At 40.8% G+C, this 23,659-nt stretch overlaps 2 protein-coding genes across 3 annotated transcripts in view; one reads left to right on the top strand and one right to left on the bottom strand.

Moving 5' to 3' along the window:
- The window catches only part of ush1c (Usher syndrome 1C), a 21,458-nt gene extending 3,911 nt beyond the window's left edge, over positions 1-17,547 (bottom strand). Inside the window, exons 1-22 of the mRNA XM_085358936.1 lie at positions 17,512-17,547; positions 15,714-15,781; positions 14,395-14,538; positions 14,134-14,272; positions 13,188-13,296; positions 13,066-13,090; positions 12,899-12,956; positions 12,631-12,819; positions 12,478-12,537; positions 12,038-12,094; positions 9,951-10,093; positions 5,536-5,601; positions 5,319-5,452; positions 5,075-5,143; positions 4,660-4,709; positions 4,251-4,415; positions 3,999-4,115; positions 2,999-3,649; positions 2,548-2,601; positions 2,253-2,381; positions 1,480-1,545; positions 527-568 (exon numbers count right to left, since the gene is read on the bottom strand). Of these exons, the coding sequence (XP_085215062.1) occupies positions 527-568; positions 1,480-1,545; positions 2,253-2,381; positions 2,548-2,601; positions 2,999-3,649; positions 3,999-4,115; positions 4,251-4,415; positions 4,660-4,709; positions 5,075-5,143; positions 5,319-5,452; positions 5,536-5,601; positions 9,951-10,093; positions 12,038-12,094; positions 12,478-12,537; positions 12,631-12,819; positions 12,899-12,956; positions 13,066-13,090; positions 13,188-13,296; positions 14,134-14,272; positions 14,395-14,538; positions 15,714-15,781; positions 17,512-17,547 (2,571 nt within the window). The remainder of the gene's footprint in view (positions 1-526; positions 569-1,479; positions 1,546-2,252; positions 2,382-2,547; positions 2,602-2,998; positions 3,650-3,998; positions 4,116-4,250; positions 4,416-4,659; positions 4,710-5,074; positions 5,144-5,318; positions 5,453-5,535; positions 5,602-9,950; positions 10,094-12,037; positions 12,095-12,477; positions 12,538-12,630; positions 12,820-12,898; positions 12,957-13,065; positions 13,091-13,187; positions 13,297-14,133; positions 14,273-14,394; positions 14,539-15,713; positions 15,782-17,511) is intronic.
- A 1,274-nt stretch (positions 17,548-18,821) lies between these two features.
- ccdc77 (coiled-coil domain containing 77) lies at positions 18,822-22,366 on the top strand. Of its 2 annotated transcripts, none has more exons than XM_085357255.1 (11): positions 18,822-18,856; positions 19,222-19,408; positions 19,510-19,652; positions 20,007-20,103; positions 20,368-20,458; positions 20,639-20,727; positions 20,848-20,996; positions 21,166-21,421; positions 21,590-21,715; positions 21,839-21,991; positions 22,220-22,366. In XM_085357255.1, the coding sequence occupies exons 1-11, from the start codon at positions 18,822-18,824 to the stop codon at positions 22,364-22,366; spliced, it is 1,473 nt and encodes a 490-aa protein (XP_085213381.1). The 2 variants fall into 2 exon arrangements, with proteins under 2 accessions (XP_085213381.1, XP_085213382.1); XM_085357256.1 differs by having other exon boundaries at positions 20,636-20,727.
- Positions 22,367-23,659: the final 1,293 nt, after the last annotated feature.

The raw sequence follows: 23,659 nt of genomic DNA, 5'->3' as shown, positions 1-23,659 counted from the left end.
TTTTCTCCCACTTTATAAATTGTGTCAGCAATACCAATTTTTAATGACATCACTAGGTAAGTAATTAGGCCTATCAGCTGTCTTGATTATCTACTGATCACATGCTTGTAAACAAAACCATTAACTTTATATTTTCACAAATATAAAAATGATGGATCTCTAGTGGTCAAATACAGTAAGACCATTTTTGTTGCTTAAAAGGTTGAATTTTGAAAGTTTGATTTTGATTGATAAAACTGTTGCTGAGATATGACTTTACATCTTTTTTGAAGCCTCACTGCATATTTTAATAGACTGCAATAGCAGAAAGCTTAAAAAAAGACATGATTATATAGGGTCATATGCTATAATGGCTTTTGGGAGGATTTGTCAAAGAATCATCTGCTTTTGTAAGAAACTTTGTGGCTCGTGAAAAAGCAGAAACTGAATTTTGGACTGAATTCCTCTAAACAGTCTTTATTTGTGATTTTATACCATCTGCAGCACATTCTGCATAGCTGTAGTGTTAGGCTTGGCCATACGATACCATGGAGTAGGGGTCAAAGTCATCCACATATTTCTGAAATCCCTGAAAGAGAATCAAAAGGCAGTTTATTAAAAATGATCAATATGTCAATAGGAAGTTAATAAAGAGCACATCACTGCAGACATGAGCTGTTTAACAAGTCACTGCATGGTGTGCTGGCCAGATTTCCTTTGACAATCACTCCTATGTTGATCTGATAAAGGGGAAACACAGTCATTTATTTTAAAAAAGCACTTCGGCTTTTAAGGCGTTACACAGTTGCTTTGAAAGCCTCACCCCTTAATTCCGTTATCAAGACAATAATTCACACTAACATGCACAGGCAGAAAAAACTCACAAATCATTCTAAACGGCTGTTTAATTTCATAGGAAGGAAACAAGAGCAAACGGACATCACATTTACGCAGTTATGAGTCAGAGAGGCTCATTTCCTGTTGTTACACAGTGGCTCAAAGTTGGACATAGAAGATGAACTCATTGGTAATGTACGTTTTGATTTGCTGTGGCTGGAGAGAGGAGCCATCAAGCAATGCAAACAGGTGTAGTGTTTAAATATTAAACTAAAGCCACATGAAAGCGTAAAGCAACCGTGTTCCTTTCTTCTGGTTATGTAGACTGTACAAGAAACACGTAGACAGATATTTCAACCACTTGGAGTCTTCAGTGAGCCTCTATGAGAGAGTTCAAAGCATCACTTGCCATCACTGCTGTAAAACCAAACCTTTGACATGCATTCCTTTATGGAGTAGACAATATCGTCATCTACTCCAAATCAATAGAAGCTCAGCTACATCAAAAGACAGTGATGCACATGGGGAAAAATGAAGAAGCCATCACTGAGGTTTCACTCAATAGCCAAACCTGAGGCGTAAGCATGGAGATTAAAAAAAAGAAAAAAAGAACAGAAGAAAAGCACTGCAGAGTATTAATGGAGAAGTTGACATATGGATTACTTGTCGCTTGTTGTTTGTTTTAAAAGACGAGTTGAAAGGCACCATCCGTTTCAACATTTCAGGAGGCTGAAACACAAAAGCAGGTAAAGACTTTTAGTCCAGTCTGAACACTTTAAAGATGAAACTTTAGACCAGGTTGAGCAGCAGTGTGTTACTGCCCCCTCTGGTTCAAAGTCCGGGTGACTTCTGACCACATTTAGCTACATTTACCTGTAACACAGTTTCAGCTTACCATCGCTGGCTGTTTACATTGACATTACACTATGCCAGCAACTAACAATTGCTACTAAGAAACTGATGGTTTTATTGATTACAATAAAACAAAAAAAATATTAATTCTATTAATGCCATCAAATGTTTTGTTGTGCCCAAAAATGCCTGTTTATTATAAATAATAATCACTTAATGGCTCATTTCAGCATATCAGTGCTGAAGTGTGTTGTGTTGTGACTCTGTGACAGTTACTGGAAAACAAAGCTGTTCTTTTGAATTTTAAAATGCAGATTTTAACATTCATAGCCTGCCCAGTTTGATCCAAGTTTATTACAAGAAGATCAACTGGTCACCTTTATAATATGAAAACTACAGACTGGGAAACAGCTGGAGAATCAGGGAAACTCATCAGGAGTCTGAGATGAGGCAAAGAGTAATTCTTCAGCCGGCTGATGGCATGCTGTGTCAAAAGTCTGAATGTCTGATGACCCTTTTAAGCTACCAATGGTTTTTATCTTGAGAATATTCGAAAATTCACTGCAGTGTAATGTGTTTATTACCAGGCCATCAGATCGTAGAGCAGGTCTGTGTGGATCTGGGCGGTGGGTCTGTGACTGAGGCAGCATGACAGGCTTAGACATGACCGGGGCCATCTGACGCCTCTGATTGGGGGGACTGGGAGCTAGTTGCTAATGGGGAAAGACCAGGTTTCCAAGCAACAACTGAGCAAAGGGTAGTATTGAAATATATATATTTGCTTATTTGGAAAAGCACATTATTTTAAATGAACAAAAAAAAAGAAAAGAAGAAGGTGCGATTACAAACGTCAGCATGACCTTTTGCAGCAAGACTCACCAGCGGGCTGCTTGAAGTTGAAACACGACTGGCATGGGATGTATTTCTCATTACCTGAGCCACAGTGGAATATAATGAAACTTTCAGCCCTCTGGCACAAACAGACCACTCAGGAAAATATCAGCGCAAGACACTCCAAGACCCACACCCGTTCTCTCAGATATCACACCATGGCTGAGAGTTCAAAAGCATCTACTGCCAACCCCAGAGGCCCAACTGCACACGCACAAACATAAGAAGAAAGAAGAAACCACACACTACAAAGAAACACAAGCAGCTCACTGTAGATAGAACGTGCTGCTCTCTCTTCATGCATTAAAACATCCGAACACATAAGAGACGACATGCACCTAAACCTACGCATTGAAGAAAAACTAATGTTGCTATTGAAGATGTAGCAATCTACATCTTCAATAGCAACTCACATGTTTCACACATGAGGATCTCTGACCTTTGGACTGGAGGGGTAGGACATTTCACTAGTGTTAGACGAGTAAATCCCTCCTCTGGGGAGATATCTGCCTGCCTCCCACTCACTCCTGGGTTCTGGTGGACTGGGGGGATGCTGGTGATGATGGTTTTGGTACACTCTGATGGTGCCAAGTTGTTCTTCAGAGTGCTGTGGAGGTGGCGGTGGTGGAGGAGGTGGGGGCGGCGGAGGAGGAGGAGGGGGTGGGGGCGGAGGGGGCCGGGGAGCAGGTTGAGGGGACGATGGAGGTCGCGACACACGAGACGGGTAATGAGAGGAAGGTTGGGGGTGCGGCTGAGGTCTCAGCCTCTTATTCGTCAAAGTGGATGAGGCAGATGGAGGTTTCCTAGCATTAGGTGGGGAAGGGGGCCGGCGCTGTGGGGACGCCTGAGAAGGAGAGGGGGGATAGTTATGGATGGTTGGATTCAGGTTGGGCGAGCGTGGAGGGAGAGGCAAGGGAGGGGGTGGCTGGCTGGTGCTGGGCTGGGTGGGGGCTAGTCTTTTTAATGGGCCCCTCAAGCTCTGATCCACTTCGTCCAGGTTAATGTCGTCCAGATCAGTGGTGGCCAGGTGAAGACCACCAGGAAAACGCTTCACTTTTGGCTCAGAAGCAGGGGAGCGTGGCGGGGAGAGCTTAGAAGTCAGAATGAAATGGAAAAAATTTCACCTCACGTTAATTCACCTTTTAAACCATTTCACAATGAATGCACCTTAAGAAAAAAATACCGCCTGAACTTTTCTACCAAATTACACAAAAACATGACTGGCTGAATATTCTGTTCAACAAACAAATGACTGCATTTAATATTCAGCTCATGGTGCAGTCTCCCTGTTTTTGTTCCATGCAAATGAGTGAACCGATGCCACCTTGCTCATTATTGTTGGGCTGCTGTGCCTTCAAAGCAGTATATATGTTCTTTAACCAGTATTTTAAACATTGCATATAAAATTACATTCAGACAGAGGAGGTCTCACTCTGTACCTCGGGGGATTCGTTCTCCACACACGAGATCTGCTCCAGTCGTGTCTGACATAGACGCTCCACCCAGTGCTGCACCTTTTCTGACTCCTCTAAGTCTTCTCTCTCCGTCTCTGAAACCTGGTACAGAGTCAGAGCCAGGCAGCATCACACAACAGGAGTCAGTCCTTCACGCATGCTTGCACGCTGATCTATAAAATAACCGATGTATGCAGCTGAACTCAGCGCTTGCTCCTCTGCACCCCCTCCACATACCTCCTGAACCAGCCGACTGATCTTGAGTTGCTTCTCTCGCTCGTGCATCTCTTCCTTCTCTTTGGCGAGTTTCAGCTCAAACTCCATCTCCTTCTTGTTTTTTCTCTGCTCCTGCAGTGTGTCTGTGTTGGACACTTTCTTCTTTTTCTTCTTTTTGTCTCCTTTCTGACATATCACCAGTTAGTCAGAATACAAGGAAGGAACGGGGACAGGCAAATCTGCCAATCCAAACTCAAAAGCACTGCAGGCAAATAAAGCCTAGTGATACCACACAGTGTATGAATAAAAAACCCTAGCAAACCACTTTCACTTAGTGAATAAAGTTAAAAGCAAAAGCCCTGATTTTAAACGTCTAACCAACACTATAAGAAGACATCACAGCAAACTGAACCCACACAGCTGACAGTACCTTGCGTAATGATGGCAGTTTCCCCTCATATCGATAAAACCAGCCAAATGCTAAAGACAGAAATGAACAGGTCAAGCTTACAAGGATGATTTCAGATTAAACAGTGACATCAAACTCCATCATCCCAGCCAAACAAAGCACTCAAAGAGAGAAATGAATCCATTCATGCTGTCCAAATAAAAAAAATGAAGTTGTAACTGCATTTCAAGTGATGCAAAACATGTGCTGGCATTAACTTTCAGCAGCTTCTACCAACAAAAAAAACAAAAAAACAGCTGGGATAATAATACAAACATAAGACTCCCATTGTGAAACTGTGATTGGCAAAGGAAATCCTGCACTTGTCTTTGCGTTTGCTGCTTCGCGCAGACATCCACCTACAACAGCTGTCACAATGTCAGCTGAGGCCCCACACTCACTTCTCTGTCCTCCTCGTCCTCCTCATCCTCCTCATCTTCCTCATCTTCCTCAGCGAAAGAGTTGACTTCATCAGCATAAAGAAGAGGTCATAAAAAGCAGCACAGCACACAGCAGCGGCAGAGAGAGAGAGAGCGCAGAGAAACTGGGTGAATGAAGTAAAACACGAGCGCCTCGCTGGTTTCAGAACGAAACACAGGATTCATGCATTTTAAAAAGAAGACACTGCTGTCGGTCCTTACGAGAACTTTTGGCCTTTGGAGTTGGGGTGGTTCTTGGTGATGGGACCTTTGGACTGGATTTAGGGCTCTTGGGTCTGTCAGTACCATAGTCCTCCTCCCACTCTCTGTTGTGTTTTTTCTCCATAGCTTCAATCCTACAGAGATGTACGAAATTATATACACATTTAAACAATATTTGCTTGGAAGTTCATCACATTAAAAGTAATCAGTTGTGCACCTTTCCATTTCCTTCTGATAACGCTCCTCCTCTTCTGCAGCTTTCTGAGAGAGCTCCATCTTTCGTCTATAAAACAAACCAATATCTTCCGTTTACACAACATGTTAGTGTACTGGGCTCTAATCAGCAACCAGTGGGCGAAAGGAATATAGATGTTACTTTGACACCCATGAGCCAGCTAAATAATCTAGAGGCAACCTATCGGCCTGCAAAATCCCCAGAGAGCAGTTAATTAGGATTCCCACCCCCCACGATCGATCCAAAGGATCCTCTGCCAGCGTCTCGTGTCCATGCTTTGACATTTAGGTGACCATCGTGGTGCAGGTGGTTTTACTGCTTTGGCCATTTGGTGTCTGCAATTACAACTTGTCTCCTTTTGCGTGTCAATTTATAATATACACACATATTATTCATTCCCAGGTATTGTTGGAGATGAATATTACAACTGAAAGCACTGAGGTTATCAAGTGTATCCTCTGAATTTACAAGCAGCGGGCTAAATTTGTAAATGATTTAATAAAGTGAACATTATAAGATGTATAAGTTAGATTAAAGAGTATTCCTGTGTATTTGTTGATTAATGTTTCTGATGCACACAGCTGGTCATTTTTGCAATCATCTGTTTGTAGATCAGTGGGAAAAGAATAAATAAGTAATCAGTCACTAATTGACTGACTGGATCCAGAGAAGACTGCTTTCTGGAAAATATTGAGGAAACATCAGTCAACGCCTTTCCCATTAGATGATGACATTTCATCTCTGATTATTGACCCAGTTGTTAGTTTACTTTGTACACTTGAGGGCATACTAGGCTGACAGCAGTGCTCTGTGAATGATCACAAAAAATAACCTTCCAGCTGATGAACTGAGTGTCTTTGTTCCCCTGTTTGTTACAATAACAAGTAGCAGCATTTTAATCATTGAAAAAGCCTCCTATTGATGTTCGTTATTTGCATAACATTTGCCCGGAGTTCCCATATTTTTGCATAAATTGTTTCATCTGCTTACAAAGGTAGTACACTCTCATTGCCTGATATTGTCTGTGGTTTCAGTATGACCATGCCTTAACATTATGAAATGTAATGAAGGGGAATTTGATAATAATTCATTGGCAATGTTTTATTAAACAGCCCATGATTTTCACATCCAGCTGCAGGAGCAAAGTCAGGGGACCACTCCACACAACCAATGGTGAAGCCTTTTAGAGGGCTAAATTTGCATCTAGTAATTGTGTGACATTTTATCACAACAATTTTTTTGTCAGTGTTCTGTAAAATTTGTTGTTTGCACATTTTAATGGTGGAAAAACTCATTTAAATTGTAATTTACTTTCTTTATTGATTTATATAGCACTCTTCACAGGATAAAAACCACAAAGTGCTTCACAATAATATAAAACAGATAAACGTACAATCAAACATACAGCACAAATCTAATTAAAAGCTAGTCTGAATAAGTGAGTCTTAAGATGATCTCAGGATCAAATTATCTCAGGATCTTTATCAACAACCCACATAGCAAAATTGGTATGGTCCGGGTCTGGCCCACACAATGTGCTTACACATGGCCCACATACCGCAAAGAATGACGGCCCTTTGGTGGCCCAGACCTGGTTTGCCAAAGGTGGCCCACATATGGGCCAGCACAAGGCCAGTTGCAGACACACTGGTGGTTTTGCTGGCCCATGTGTGGATTACCTCTGGCAAACCTTGTCTGGGCCACCAAAGGGCCGTCATTCTTTGCGGTATGTGGGCCATGTGTAAGTTGTGTGCAGCCACGGGCCAGTTGCAGACACACCGCTGGCCCAGAACAGTTTCAGCTCTGGCCCCAGATGTCAGCCTAATGTGTACCTTAATTAAGCCATGTAATAACAACATGTTAATAATAGTGCAAAAGTAACATAATGAAACTCTGTTCAGACAGTGAATGGCCTGATTCTTATAGAGCATTTTTCAACTCTCCTAACCACACACTTTCTCTTAACTGAGTGCTTCCTAACTACATTCATACTCACGACATGCAGACTGGAGGACCCAGGGATCGAACCACTAACCTTCCAATCAATAGGTGACCTACTCTACCACCTGAGCTACAGCCACCCACTGGCAAAAATGAGTAAACCCTCACTAGGTTTTGGACAAAGTGTACACTCACAAACCTGTCAAACCTGCATTAGTGGGACTTCAGGAAGCACACAGCCCCACTCCCCCCCATCATCCTGACTGACACCCCCATCACCTCTGTGGACTCATTCCGCTTCCTGGGTACCACCATCACCCAGGACCTGAAGTGGGAGCCCACCATCACCTCCGTCATTAAGAAAGCCCAGCAGAGGATGTACTTCCTGAGGCAGCTGAAGAAATTCAACCTGCCAACACGGACGATGATGCAATTCTACACTGCAATCATCGAGTCCATCCTCACCTCCTCCATCACCGTGTGGTACGCTGGAGCCACTATCAGGGACAAACAGAGACTGCAGCGTGTTGTGCGCTCTGCTGAGAAGGTGATTGGCTGCAGACTCCCATCTCTGCAGGACCTGTACACCTCCAGGACATTGCGGCGTGCAGCTCGGATCTCAGCTGACCCTTCTCACCCTGGACACAGTCTGTTTGACCTGCTCCCCTCAGGCAGGAGGCTCCGGTCCATTCGCACCAGAACCTCTCGCCACAAGAACAGTTTCTTCCCCTCTGCTGTTGAACACATGAACAATAACCGTATGACTGTTCCCAACACTAACACATGACCCTACGCTGTGTTCACTGCATCATTCCATGTTTGGCACTGATCACCACCTGCACTCATGTATATATCTATCTACTTAGCACTTTTAATTCTTATTCTTATTTTTATGTCTATTTTAGCGTAATTTATGACAGTATGTTTGCACTGAAGCACCGCAGCAATTTCCTGATGTTGTAAACCTGCTCAACATTTGGCAATAAAACCCTTTCTGATTTGAAATGTTGGCTTTCATAGAAGTATAGTATTACAACATGGCATTTGGGTCTTCTAACTAAAATAGTCAAATAGGAACATAAACAGTGCCATCATTGCCAGACCTGCCCCACATCTGGTTGACATACACTCTGCCATGACACCGGTCAGTCAGAAGTGCCAGCTTGATGCCAGATCCGGGCCAGGCCTGTTTTCTATGAGCCTGGGCCACATAAACCAAACCACAATCGAGCCAGATGTGGCATGCCATCACATAGACAGTGCCATCTATGCCAGGCCTGGCCCATATCTGGATGGCATACGTCTTATCATGCCAGAAGTCAACCAGCAGTGCCGGCTTGATACCAGATCGGGGGCCAGACCTGCTTGCTATGTGGGAAAGGAAAAATAATAGACTGAAGGGTACATATATGCTTATTATCTATGGTTAGTCCCATGAGTATTTGGACAGTGACACAGTTTTTGTAGTTTTGCCTCTGTACGCCACCACAGTGGCAAAGAATGAAGACACAACTTTACTTCAGAGGGGTTATTATAACTGTTTTGGAATTAGATGGATTTTTACACATATTCACCAACTTTCAGAGGCTCAAAACTAACTCTCGGGGGTTTTATAACCAGGTTAGTGACATCTTTTGATTTGAAATCCATGGTGGTATTGCACACAGCCAAACTGTAAGATTTGGTGAACATTTCCTATTTTCCACTCAGAAAGACCATTAGTGGGGCATCAGCTGTTGTTTTACTCTAATAAAAAGTCCAGCAGACACAAACTAACATCCATATTCATTTGGACATATTGTTCAGGTGCTTCTAAAGCACAGGTGTCGAACTCCAGGCCTCGAGGGCCGGTGTCCTGCAGGTTTTAGATGTGTCCTTCATCCAAGACAGCTGATTTAAATGGCTAAATTACCTCCTCAACATGTCTTGAAGTTCTCCAGAAGCCTGTTAATGAACTAATCTTTGATTCAGGTGTGTTGACCCTGGGTGAGATCTAAAACCTGCAGGACACCGGCCCCCGAGGCCTGGAGTTTGACACCCCTGTTCTAAAGAATATGATTCCAATACGAACAGTTTTTTAAGTTTTTGGCTTCTTGTTGCCTAGAAAGACACCGTGAGAGCACTGATAAAGTTACTACAACAAACATTTACATGTCATATTACTGATGACCTATCTATAGCATAAAAAAATATCTTAGTGGCATTTACATTAGTAAGGCTTTCTCCTGTTAGGATTACCTGAAAACAAAGTGTGATCCAAAGCCTAAGTAACATCTGTTTGAACAGAGTCAGATCAACGTCGTACCTTTGAAGTTAAAGCGACAGCAAGCTTGCTAACTAGCATGAAGTCAGCATCTTGCATTACAACATAAACTATACAACTCCCACCATACACTGCAGAAGCTCCATCTCGTGTCAGGACAAGGTTAATTAGAAGTTTTGTGCTGTTCACTCACTGTCTCTCCTTCTCCTGCTGCTCTTTAATGATTTTGTTGGTCTCCAGTGCCACCTTCTTCTGGTGCATCAGCTCCTTCCTCTCCACGTCCCTGCGGGCCTCCAGTGCCAGACGCTCCTCATCTGTCATAAACAGCTCACTGCCCTGAGAGAGTGAGAGCCACAGACAGTAATGACGGAAAGACATACAGCAGGGGTCCTCAAACTTTAGCTCTGGAGACTGACAGGCAAGTCCAAACCAGTCTCTCTGACCGAGAACAGAGGGGAGATGTCAGTTTTTGGAACCTGACATCCTTGAAGCCTCTCAGAATCATTGAGTAGATCAGCAATTTCTATTACTGGTATATAATTACAATATCCTGTGTTGTCCTTATAGCTGCATCTCTTCTTCTTTTTGGCCCGAGTGTAATTAACTGAAGCAGGTGCTGAACTTAAGAGCAGTCACACCCTAATGTCTGGGTTTGTGGCATTGTTCATACATTCTTCTGTTATTGTAACAAGTCTCGACCCTGGATTCATCAGACCCTTTTTTTTCTGTCGTGTCCTGTATATGTCAGTCTTGAAGCGTTTGTCCTTGTTACCTCTGCTGAGAAGTGGTACAGAGACCACTAAACATCCCTCAAGACCACATGCATCTTTTTGTGACCTTGGCGTATTGATTTTCTGATGGTGTGCTCACTTTTTGGTGCTCTTGCATGTTTTCAAATGTCACAGTACTGATTAATAAACAATTTTCTGCAGATAGCATGAGGTATAGCCACATAAAAGCAGGTGAAAATGGCTTCTGATTTACATCAGCATTAATTATACACACTGTTTCAGCAGAATAGCTCTAACTTAATTTTAAATTCATTGTATACTGCAATTTTGTTATCCAACTGCTGGAACAAAACGCTATAAAATGCATTCTAGAGGTATACTTTATATCACGGTGTTACACTGCATATTGCAAATGTTCTGGATGATTTAATGCTGCAGGGTTCCCCAAATATGCAGAAAAATAACATCATACCAATATGAAAAGCCGTTTTAAAACTAAAGTGTCTCTGACCTGAAGGTGATTTACTGCACACGTCCAAACAAAGACATACTCACAGATAACGACATTAGACGGGCACCAAGGAAATAAATAAATAAGATGTGAATGCCTGTCTCTGTTACACAGGCCTCATGACTGAGTCCCAGAGCAAACAACATGATGAGTAACTTGACTGATGATAAATGTCGCTCCTGCAGACAGCGGGGCTACAGCACAGGCTGGTGCTGTTATGCCTCCAAAACAAACAGACAGATTAATCTGAGCAATGCAGGAATGTAAAGGAGAAACTAAGCAGGAGGCAGAAGTCTCTGTCTCTTCGTCCATGACAGATGATCCCGTAAGTGTTTTACTTTCTCAGAGGAACCTGCTTTCTCAGAAGTTGCTTCAAAACTGAGGAAAGTGATTTTATCTGAAAGGTTTCTCCACATCTGCATATTATTCTGTAAAGTTATGCAAAATAGTAAAAGATTTTGCCCTTATTAACTTCTTAAGCCCCGAGCCTAACTGATCTCCTGCCTTTTGCCCCGTATCAGGGGGACAGAAGTTAAATATCAATGAAATTTGACGATTCATATGTGACTCGATCGGGGCTTGCTAGCGTTAGACTCTTTATCAAATCCATCTCATTGCATATGGGTTTGATTAAACAAGCTGCAGTAAAAGCATAAACTAAAATTTTATGCACTTATTAATTATATACACTCATTGGACGCTTTATTACATACATCTAACTAGTACCAGATTGGACCCTTATATCCAATGAAAGATGAATTGCCTTCATCTTTCACTGCAATTATTTTTTAAGGTGTCGGACACATTCCTTAGAGATTTTGGTCCATATCGATATGACGGCATCACACAGTTGTTCCAGATTTGTCAGGTAGATGTGGTCAACAGCAATGTTCAGGTAGGCTGTGGCAGTTAAACGATGCTCAGTTTTTAATAATGGGCCCAAATTGTGCCATGAAAATATCCCCCACATCATTACACCACCAGCAGCAGCAGCAGCAGCCTGACGTACATTTGTATTCAAAACAAGAGTGTACTTACAGCTCCTGCCAGAACTGTAATAGTCAAACTTCTGCTGCTCTTCAGGACTTTCACGGCCTGGAAATGTTGAAACAGAGGATTTTAAATAGCACTTGTAAAGTTCAGTTTTATGAAATTAAAGAGAAAAAAAAAAACAGACAATCTCTGGAGCCCGCGTTGTGTGTCCTATTTGCATTCATCAGCGTGTGAATTATTCAGTTAAATATAGAAACATGCTGCAAGCTTGGTTTTGGCCATCAGCCACAGGAAGGATTTTTGCTGGTTAAACACTAATTTGGCTTTGGTAATGCACCTCAGTGATTTAAGCTGAGAACAAACACAAGCAGTGAGAGAGGGCTTAACTTTTACTACCATGAGAGGCATAGTTTTTTAAAAACAAAGAGAAATTTTAAAAAAGGAAATAAAAACATATAAAAATAATTAAATTAAGCAAAACATACGTCTCTGTGGTCCATGTTAGTGAAATCCACTCCGTTCACCTCCACAATCTGGTCTCCAGCCTACATTTTGATACGACGGACATATTCACTGTCAATAGATTTACGAGTATCATAATTTAATACGATCTCTGCAGTCTTTTAGAAAAAAATCACCTCAAGCCCAACTTCTGCAGAGAGGGAGCCTGGCTTGACGTTACTGATGTATATACCAGGTTTTTGGGTTGGACCACTGGATATGCTGATGCCCATGCCCTTGGTACCCACAAGACTGAGGAAAACTTTCTTCTCCTTGATCTCCTTTCCTCCAATGGATGCCAAACCGGCCACACTGCTTTTTTTCTCCTTGAAGAGTACAGGAGAAGTCTTTTAGCTGGCTGGTAAACAAACACCATTAAGAAGAAAGTAGCATTTCATCTCTCACCCCCGATTCAGAAACAAACTGGTCGACAAACTGCCACTTCAGGGGTTCATCTGATGAGCTGGAGAAATGAGAAAAAACTATGAGAATTCAGCCCTGCACAGCAGCAGTATTCTAGAGCACGGCACAGTTTGTTACAACAGTAATACACAAGTGGATTCATATCTCACGTTTTCACTGGGATCATCCCCACGTCTGCACAGAAAAATAAGTAAGATAACACAAGTTAGATCACTTTCATGTTAGCAGGTAATGGCACTACTAATGGACACAAAGTCTGTGGTTAACCTACGTCGAACTTTGAGTGACACGACATTCTTTGTCTTGATGAGACTGATGACCTCCTCGTGGATACAGGAGGAAATAGAGTATCCATTGATACGCACAATCTCATCACCAACCTATATATGAAGACAGGAGAATATATCATAGATGAGAAATTAAATGTCATTATGTAAGTGGTTTACAGTCAAATGCTTCCTTCATAAGTCTATTTTACACTATGTAAGGCCGGTTTAAAACACTACACACTTGCAATAAAAAAAAATCTATTCAGTTAAAATTTAAAATCTCCGATTGAAGATTCTTGTATTTGATTAGGCCAGAAATGATCACCATTATCAAAGGTCTCAGTAGTAGTAAAAAGTTACTTTGTTATAACAGTTATAAAAAAAGCTAAAGCACAAAATGTAAAAAAAAAAAGAAAAAGAAAAAGATTAAGTACAATGGTATATATATATAAAACATGAATTAAATAAAAGGCTCCATGACAAAACAAAAAAAAATACTGGCAAACACCAGCGCTACCCCTCAGCCTCCTAGTGGACACACTGTGGTATCAATTTTAATCTCCTACGTTGCCTCGTTCTCCAGTTATTGCATTCATGAACTTGGGTGTCCACGTCACCCACCTGCCCACCCGGTGGGGTAATGACAATACCCAATTAGCTTTTGACAGCAGAGGGGTAAAAACTAAACAGAATTTTAAATAAATATAACATAAGATTAAATGGAAAAAATAAGCACTAACTGAATTTAAGTTTACTCTTTTACTGACATTTTCTGTTTGTATTCAACTAGAACTAGGAATATTAAATCCACCCCCATTATAAAGAGATATAATTATTCCGCATGTGGATAGATTCATAAATAGTGCTGTAACCCCAGTCTGTATACTCATATTTTTTTTAAAGAATAAAAAAATCTGTAGAAACAAACATAAATTATAATTATAGTACCTGTAGGCCCACATTATCAGCTTGTCCCTCTTTTATAATCTGGGATATATAAAGACCACAGCCAAACTCAAGCCCTCCTCGGACGCTCAGACCTAGACCATCACGATTAGTCCGATCCAAACGCACCTCTTTTAGCTTCCTGCACACATCAGGTGAGAGAGGAAAATATTAAGCAAGATGTACAAGCCAACATAAGGTGAATGCATGCCAGGGTCAATAACTGCATGCTAAAAAGGCAATAAATAACCATGTTGTACTCACCTTGACCTCTTGGGGGTGAGCAAGTCATACTCCACCTGGTGTTTGAGAGGGATGAGAGGTCGGATGGCGTCAAACAAGGGGAGACGCTTTGGTTCGTTAATTACCAGCTTTAGGTCTCCCACCAGCACTCGCAAATCCATCGACCTGGAAAGTGAGAGGAGGATAATTAGCGGTTTCACAACAATTTACCACATCTGCTAATTTATGCAATTACAAAACGCTGAAAGCTCCCCTTGAAAACCAAACAATATGAGAAAGTCTGCAAAAAAGGGATTTCCAAAAAGGCTGGGATGCTGTGAAAAATGTAGATAATTATTTAAACTCATATTTAATTGTTTCAAAGAGCTATTGCTTAGTCATTTTTGTTTCATAATATGCCAAATGGTTTTCAAAGCATGATATGTCTGGAGTGCAGGTGGGTCAGTTTAGGAACCAGACTCTTTTCCTGATCCGTGTGGGATTTTTCCCTTGACACTGACAAGGAGATGAAAATCTCACTTCTATCAGAGTCTAAACACCTGATTTTTAAAACGTTTGTACTTTACCTTCTGCACCAACTGATGCAATTGATCAGGATTTACAAAGCAATCTCTCTAGAGCCACAGGCATTTTCTCCTCACAATAAAAAAAACAAAAAAACCATCCAAATGTCCCTTTGAGTATTTTTTTAATTTCAGGATAAAGGGCAACTGGAACAGCAATTAACGCAGCAAAGTAAATGCTATGGTATGAAATTCTTCCAGGTCACCTTCCTTTTGAATAATTAATATGTGCCATTTTAGCTCCATTTGGAGGTTGAACATAAAAAGAGCTTTTGTTGATAACTGGCCAGGCTTGTCGGAGCTCAGTGGAAACTGATCAGAGGCTTAACCAATAGGGTCACAGGACTGTGCCTCTGTACAAAGATTAATTGAAACCTAGACCTATCCCTCCCCCCTCTCATGTCCTCCAGGACCACATTTTCATCAAAAAACACAACCCAGAGGAGGATTTGAACCAGAGTTCTGCGAGCATTAAAACTGTCAGGGACAAGATTAATGGCTCCTAAATATTATTCATGAAAATATTAAAAGCTAGAGAAAACATACAGAAGCAGAAGAAGATGTTTTTTGTATTTAAATCTATACAGATACTACAAAGACCCATACATGCCTACAGTTCCTTCGTTGTAACTCTTTTTGGCTATAGTTGTGCAAAGTTATTTAAGGACATAATCTATTCCATAATCATCAATGTTTTAGTCATAAAGTGTGAAAAATCAGTGAGGAAATACAACACACACTCTGTAGACATGCTGAGCAGTGACAGATGGTACTCACTGGTGATACATGCGGAGGACGTCATACAGGTAATCCTTTTCTGCTTCATTTTCAATCAGCAACTCCACCTGCAAGAAAACACAAGCATCTGGTACCATCCTTCTTCATTAAGGCCCCTGAAACACACTGTATCTCTCCCCTGTTTTCCTGTCAGCTACAGGGGGTGAGCCGTGTGTGTGTGTGTGTGTGTGTGTGTGTGTGTGTGTGTGTGTGTGTGTGTGTGTCCGAGTCATACAAACCTGATGACGGTTCAGTTGCAGCAGGATAGTTTTAAGGAACCGTTTGGGCCAGTCGCTGATATAACACATTTTACCATCTGTCTCCAGCAAAATCTCTCCTATAATAAGCTGAAAGCCTCACTTTCTAAGACATTAAAGTTCAGATAACTCCCTGGATGTCCATGTGCTAAACGTGTAATGGGCTGCCCATGTCTAACCATCAAACCCCTGGGAGGAAATAATGGCCACAGGGATGAGGAGAGGCTGCAGTAGGAAGGTCCGGAGTGTCACCTTACATCTCAAAAAGAAGTAAACATTCACACACGCACGCCTCATGTTGAATAATCAGACCTCAAATTAAAGAACAGGCATCATAGAGCACACACCCTCCAAGGACCATTTCTGCAGGGGTTAAAGTTAAGGCAGCGCCACTGAGCCACACAGGGTGTGTGAACGGTCATAAACTTCTCTTTTTCCTGCAGACTGAGCCACATGGACCTTGGCACCATAAACCAGTAAAGTATAGATAACTTGTTAGGCAGACAAGCATTTCTGGTTTAAAGATCAGAACTGTTTTCATACAGTGAGCTTCTCTGTCACAGTGTAGTACCTACAGAATAAAAATGTGTGACTTTTATGCAAATAAAAACACAATAAAATTGCACAATAATCCAATTTTCAGGCAAATCAGACCATAAAACTGACAAACATCCTCAACCAAACAATTAAGACAGTGCCGCAAACAGAAACAAAGCCCATTTGTGCCTCATTCACCCCTCAGCCTCTAATTAAACCCGTAAATTGTCGCATCTCTTCCGCTTAGCTGCTCGTATCTGACACATTATCTAATGCGAAAGCGCCCTTTGTGGAGAGCCTACAATATGGGACTCTGCTTGCCTGCGTGCAGCACAGATGGCTGTGAGGTGATCCCTACATGCTCTGGGGACGAAAAAGCCTTGAACATATCGTGTTCTCTTCCTCTGTTATCTTTGCTGCTGATGACTTTTTGGGGGGGAAGTAGTCAACACCGCCCACACACGTATAATTTCAAGTTGATTCGCTGCATGAATGAATCCTGACTCCTAATAACATTTTATACTGCTTGTTGTTTACTATAGTGACCTCTGCCGTATAACTTTTACCTGAATAAGAATAAGGTACCAATCAAGAGGGAAAACAGTCTTACAGCAACCTCTTAAATTGTGCAAAGAGATTTAAGTGTCATCAAAAAGACAAAATCCCCCGACACTCGTTTCACTTGGGCAGCAGATGAGATTAGAAGCAGATGTTTCAGCTAAATAAAAACCCGTAAATCTACTACAACAACATTAAAAACAAACAGCAACTTTATTTCTTAATGATATGTTTGAATTACTGTTAAAATAAAAGTTGAGGATTTTTTGTTTTTGTTTTGTTTTTTATTCGTCGCTTTGTCGGGCAGGCCTGTCTACGCAACATCTCACCGGCAGACACCTGAGCCAGCCAACGAAGAGACAACCAGGTAGAAAAAAAAAACAGCTTCATTTAACATCTATTTAATTCATGTAAAATAGTAAAAACTGTTGTTATTTTTATCATACCTTGTGCCTAAATTCTCGAGCAACTTTCCGCTCCATTGTTGAGAAACACCACAAAGCGGTCCGACGTGAGATCTCAGCGTTGGTCAAGTTTGACGGGAAGCGGCCGGAGGTCAATACGTCAAGGTAGTAGGACTGCAATCGGAGCTTCCGGTTAAAAATGTTATAGTGATATGCTTATTCGTCAAAATTAAAGGGGTCTTTGTTGTAAATATAGTCACTTTTAATATTGAAAAACATCGTGTCCACAAAATTTAATTGCTGTACGCTTTATTTCAAGCTCAAATTTATAATTAAGACCTTTATTTTGAAGGGTTGACTGTGTCGCTTGGACTTCTTGCTAAGTCTGATTAATTTGTTGATAATTAAACAAATAAATAAAGGATTGAATAAATAAACGAATTAAACACACGTCATCGTATGTTTTTTTAATAAATATATTCATGATAATAAAATATTATATTATATTTTTTAGGTTGTTGTCTCTACGGTCCCTAGGTGGCAAAATAACGTCTGTTACGGCTGAGTTCCTACGAAGAAGAAAAAGGGGCGGTAACTTCCTGATTTCAAAAGAACAACACCGCGGTGCTGCTAGACTGTTTAAAGTTGTAACGGGTGAGTAAAATTCAGAAGTATTTAAGCGAAAAGAAAACCTGGAAAAACGTACGACAGCTATATTGGTGCGCTATATAATATGACATTTCTTATTTCTCATGAATTCATCACCATGAAAAATAAAACATACCTACTCATTTCGCTACGACATGCTCTTTTTTATAGATTATTTTTTATGTGAAGTACAGGTTCTTTGTGACCAACTGAATCATTGACGTGGCCGTTTAATATGGGTTTAAAGCGTTAAATTATCCCTCGGCAAGAATAGCGGACTGGTTTTAAAAGTCCCGCTCCCCCTACCGCCCAGTGTGTGGCAACCGAGATACACGACTGGTATAAATTACCCTGTTAGCTCTGCAATCCACTCTAGAAGTTCTTTTAGTTGACGTATTCACCGGTTATGTAACGTGTCATAATAATTAGAAATACTGCAAAGGGTAATATTTTGCTTGTCCACCAATTCCTAATACAAGATGTGTTTATTTTTTTCTAATGATGTATTTCAGTATTTGTATAATTATATCTGTTCTGCTGACTCCGTTTATGCTCTTTACATAATTGGGCTCTTAAAGTATGTGAATATTAAGACCACAAAACTGTTTTAAGTGCTCATTATTTAAAAACAACTCATTATTCATGTAAACCTTTTAAGCATCTGTATATGTATTTTCCATTTTGTTTACAGTGTCTGCAACAGGATGGGGTCCCCAAAGAAACATGCAACACCACACAGGTAAAGAACATGCATTTGACACGCTGAACGCTGGACTTTTGTTGCCATAGCACAGAGTGAGCCAGAGTAATGCTTTTTACTTTAATCTCCCTAAATGATACTTGGATTTATTGTGACAGTCTGGTTCCCCTACTGTTACAGACTCATCCCACATGGATTAAGCGTTATTACCTAAATGGGTTTAAATTCCTGGGTAATCCTTTACGCAGTTTATATGTCATTGGTAAAGTGCTGTGATATTGTAGCTGTTACAGTTACAACCAAAGTGTGAGTCTTCAATGCCCAAATGTAAATTGTATGCCAGTATCATCTTCTTCAAAATGCTTCATGTTCTTTGTTTTCTTTTTCTGTTTTTCACCCACCAGGACTACTATTCGTACCCCGGGTCAGGAGCTTGACTCGCCACTCCCCCCTATTCACGAGCGTCTGGCGCAACTGCGTCCATCCAGAGAGCTTCTGGAGTTCTACAGACAGAAGATTGCCCAGTTTGATAGCGAGCACTTGGAGCTGCTGCAGATGCTGGAAAAGTATAAAAGCCTCACTGAAGATCAGGTGAGAGATGGGAGTCAATGTGAGAGGCTTTGATGTTAAGCCATTTGTGCCAAAGAATCTTTGCCTGACTAATCTTGCCTCCCTTCATAATGCCCTGAAAGCATAAGCTACAGTGGGAAATACGACAGCGCGAAGGAGAGATTGCAGAGCTTCAGAGTGCTCTGAGTGACATGCAGGTCTACCTTTTCCAAGAGAGAGAGCAGTCTCTGCGGCTTTATGCAGAAAACGACAGACTAAAGATCAGGTAGGTGTACAGTTCAACCTTAAGTATAGCATTTAATATTGATAAAAGTGAGTCACAGTGCCTGCAGAGAATGATTACTATTCTGTCAATAGTGATGAGTTACTTTACCATCTGGCTTACTGCAACTGACCAAGTATTTATTTTATTTTTTTACATATTTTTAATAATTAAAACCAGTGGAATGCACAGATATATGTTAACATATTTCGTTAAGAAAGTTGAAGCCTATACAAGTTATTCTTGACTGATAGCAGTAGGTGTGTGGCATTTGATATCTTGATAACTTGTAACCACCATTATCTGTTGTTGCTTCTGTGTATAAAACTTTATTACCATCTAGCCACTGTTTTACAGAGAGCTGGAGGACAGGAAGAAAATCCAACACCTTCTTGCTCTTGTGGGTCCTGATACAGGAGAGATGACATATTTCCACCGGGAACCTCCTCACAAGGTACGTGCTTACTTCATTGTAGGTCATTTTCTGAGTCGATGCTTTGAACTCAAATTTATAATCTCAGTAAGATACACTGGATTGGCTGGTGCTGCTAAACAGAACTACAGCATTTTTAATGATATTAGCAAAGTCCTTCTAAAAGCAAGCCTCCGTTTGGCTGTTATCATGGTAATGCAGTCAGGCAGTTGTTTAGGGTTATGACATTGAAGCTCCCAGAGTAGTTAAAAATACTGTTGTACTACTGTTATTGCTATATTTCAGGTCACTATCTCACAGAGGTACCCAGAGTCAAGACTGGAGGAAAGTCTCAGTCTTAGGCCAACAAAGTTGAGACCTGCTGCAACCAGGAAAGGTTTGAAAATATATTTTTCTACAAATAATATTATTTTCTTTCGTCTGATTATTCAAGAAAATGTGAATGTATTTTATTTGTGTTGTTGTTTTTGTTTGTTTTTAATCAAGTCATCACTACTTATGTATTTAAACCAGCCTTTTGTAATGACCATGCCGTTTTGATTTTATATTTAAGCAGAGAGTGGCAGGAGAACTAAATTTGCAGATAGAGAAAATGGAGAGAACTTGGTACAGTACAACAATGAAAAAGAGACATTGTTGCTACAGGTATGGGCCCACTTTATGTATGCTTGAAATGCGATTTCATTTATATGATCTGTTACAGAAAGTTAAACATTTCTTTCTCTTGTGTGTCCTGTGTTTACATTTTGTGGCACATGTCTCCAGGTGGAGGCGTTGCAGGCTCAAATGGAAGAGCAGACTCGCCTGGCCAAAGAGCAGGTGGACGCTCTGCTGGAGGATCGAAAGATTAAAGCAGAGGAGGCCGAGGCACAGCGGCAGAGAGATCAGGACCGCATTGCTGCTCTGACTGACAAGTTAGTCTTATAGTTTATGTAGTTTATGATGTCTGTATTTTTAGTTATTTATCATTGTGACTTATAGCTGTTTGTAAAACAAACCTCTAGACTTTTGTCTTCTGTGGCTGACATTAAATTTCCATTAAATTTCCAGATTTACTTTTATTTATCTCCTTTGACATGTCAGACTCCAGCGAACTCAGAACCTGTTGCATGAGAGCACCAGAGATTTTTTACAGCTAAAGTTTGACACACGAGCTAATGAGAAGAGCTGGATGGTGGAGAAGGATCGCCTGCTGAGGGAACTGGACTCCTGCCACAGCCGTCTTAGGAAGGCCAGGGGTGTCAGCACTGAGTTGGGGCGAACGTGGCAGCCCAGCAGCAGCACAGCCCTCCCTCAGCCTCAGTCAGAGTCAGATCAGCCACACAAAGAGGAGTTAAAGGTAACATTAACTATCTGTTTGTGTTCATGAAAGTCTGTAAGAAGTATTTCCTGATTCCATTTCGCGAGGTTGTATAAATGCCTTTTATTAATGTCTTCAGAATAAATCACAGTTTTTTGGCGAGTTCATTGTAGTCTCTGTTTTTTTCTTTATTCTTTTTTCAAACAGATATTGCAGGAGGAGCTGAAGCAAGCCAACTGTCTGGCAGACATGTACAGGGAGCAGTGCATTACTTTTGAAACAGAACTGTCCCAAATCAGAGAGGAAGGGGATGTGGGCAGGGAAATATTCAAGGTACACCAGTTTGATTGATGGTTCAGTCTGTACAAGCCTTATACACATCTCTGATTAAATGGTATCTGATGTTGATGGTGATCACCAAGTTTCTTTTTACTGATACCTTGCTTCTGTGTGCAGGAGCGTTCAGAGAAAATGGCCAAGCGCCTCCAGCTGATGACTCAGCGTTATGAGGCATTGGAGAAGAGGAGGGTGATGGAGGTGGAGGGCTTCAAGGCAGACCTTAAACTCCTCAGACAGAAACTCAAAGATGTAGAAAAACAGCTTCTGAAGGTAAAAAGATCAAACTGTGTGACCAATTGATTTTTATTAGAAAGTTATTTGTGATCTCAGCATGCCTGTGCTTGTTTTTACATATTATAAGCACTGTGAATGGCTTTAATTTTAATGCAAAACAAAGTTAAGCAAAACCTTCACCCATCTTCCTTCAATTTTTCCACCTTGCTCATGTCCAAAATCACATTTTAGTAAGTATTGACTGGGAGATTCTCTTTTCATCAGGTTACCTTGAATGTGGGGCCCAACCAGGACTTAGCCATCCTTCATGAAGTACGACAAACCAATGCCAGGACCAAAAAGGTTCAGGGCGAGCTGATGGCTCTGAAGGCAAAAATCTTTGGACTTGAAAATGAGCTAAGATACAGCTGAGAATAATGCTCTGATATTTTCTGTAATGTGTAGCTGTGTTTATCTCTGTTATGGCTGCTTATTCTGCTGTGTTTATTTTTAAAAACTAGACTAAATGTTGTTGATATTTTGTGCTTTGGACTAATAAAAATCGTAGAGTTATTTTAAATCAGTGTACAATCAGTTCTTTATATTTAATTAAAAAAGATGCAGCTTTGAATTTTTTTTACTGTGACAACCAAATTGTTGTCATTTTTATTTTTGGAATTGGGCAGTTTTTTAAATTTTCATATACAGATGAATGTTGGATGTCATCTTGGGATCATGGAACAGACGTTCATGTTCCACATCAAATGTGTAACCTTTATTGAAACAAGTACATACTATTCAAAGTTTACTGAATATGAATTTATTTGTACTTTTAAAATCATGTATTTTTTTTAAAAATATGACATATATAAGAACTTATGTTTACTAATGTGTTACATAGAAGCGTTTCAATAAGGAAAGATTATTAGAAAGGATGAAAATGATTTATCGATGAACAGAATATACACGGTTAGACTCCGATGGCCTATCTCAGCCGAATGGACCCTGGCTGTAAAAGGGATTAGAGCAGGACCCCCGGAGCTGAGATGAAGGTGGCTTGAATGGAGTTTGAGATAAGATAAGATAAGATAAGATAGAACTTTATTAATCCCTCGGGTGGGTTCCTCTGGGAAATTCGACTTCCAAAAAAAGCACAGCAACGACCGAAGTTACAGTTACAGAATTGTTATATATATATATATATATACACACACACACACACACACACACACACACACACACACACACACACACACATATATATAAATACAGAGACAAATATAAATAAAATATACAAAGGGGATAAATAGAATAAATAGGAATAAAAAATAAAAATACAAGTGAATTGCACATTTCAAGTATTGAGTCTATTGCACTGTTGACTATTTACAAAAAGTATTGCACAAGGTATTGTACAGTGAGGTGCAGAGGCACTACAGCTTAGTTGTTCCCCCCTCCTTTGTCCTCCTGTTTCCCCTCCCTCTCCCCTCCAGAGAGGAGTTAAACAGTCTGATGGCGTGTGGGACAAAGGAGTTTTTAAGTCTGTTAGTTCTTGTCTTGGGGAGAAGCAACCTGTCACTGAACAGACTCTTCTGGTTGTTTATGACCGTGTGCAGAGGATGCCCAGCATTGTCCATAATGTCCATCAGTTTCTTTAATGTCCTTTTCTCTGCCACTGTCACCAGCGTGTCCAGCTTCATGCCGACCACAGAGCTAGCCCTCCTG

Source organism: Diplotaxodon limnothrissa, linkage group LG7, assembly GCF_057381915.1.
Source record: "Diplotaxodon limnothrissa isolate DT_005_m linkage group LG7, D_limnothrissa_male_GT1.1, whole genome shotgun sequence".
Lineage (NCBI taxonomy): Eukaryota > Metazoa > Chordata > Actinopteri > Cichliformes > Cichlidae > Diplotaxodon > Diplotaxodon limnothrissa.
This window is presented reverse-complemented; position numbering and strand designations above follow the sequence as displayed.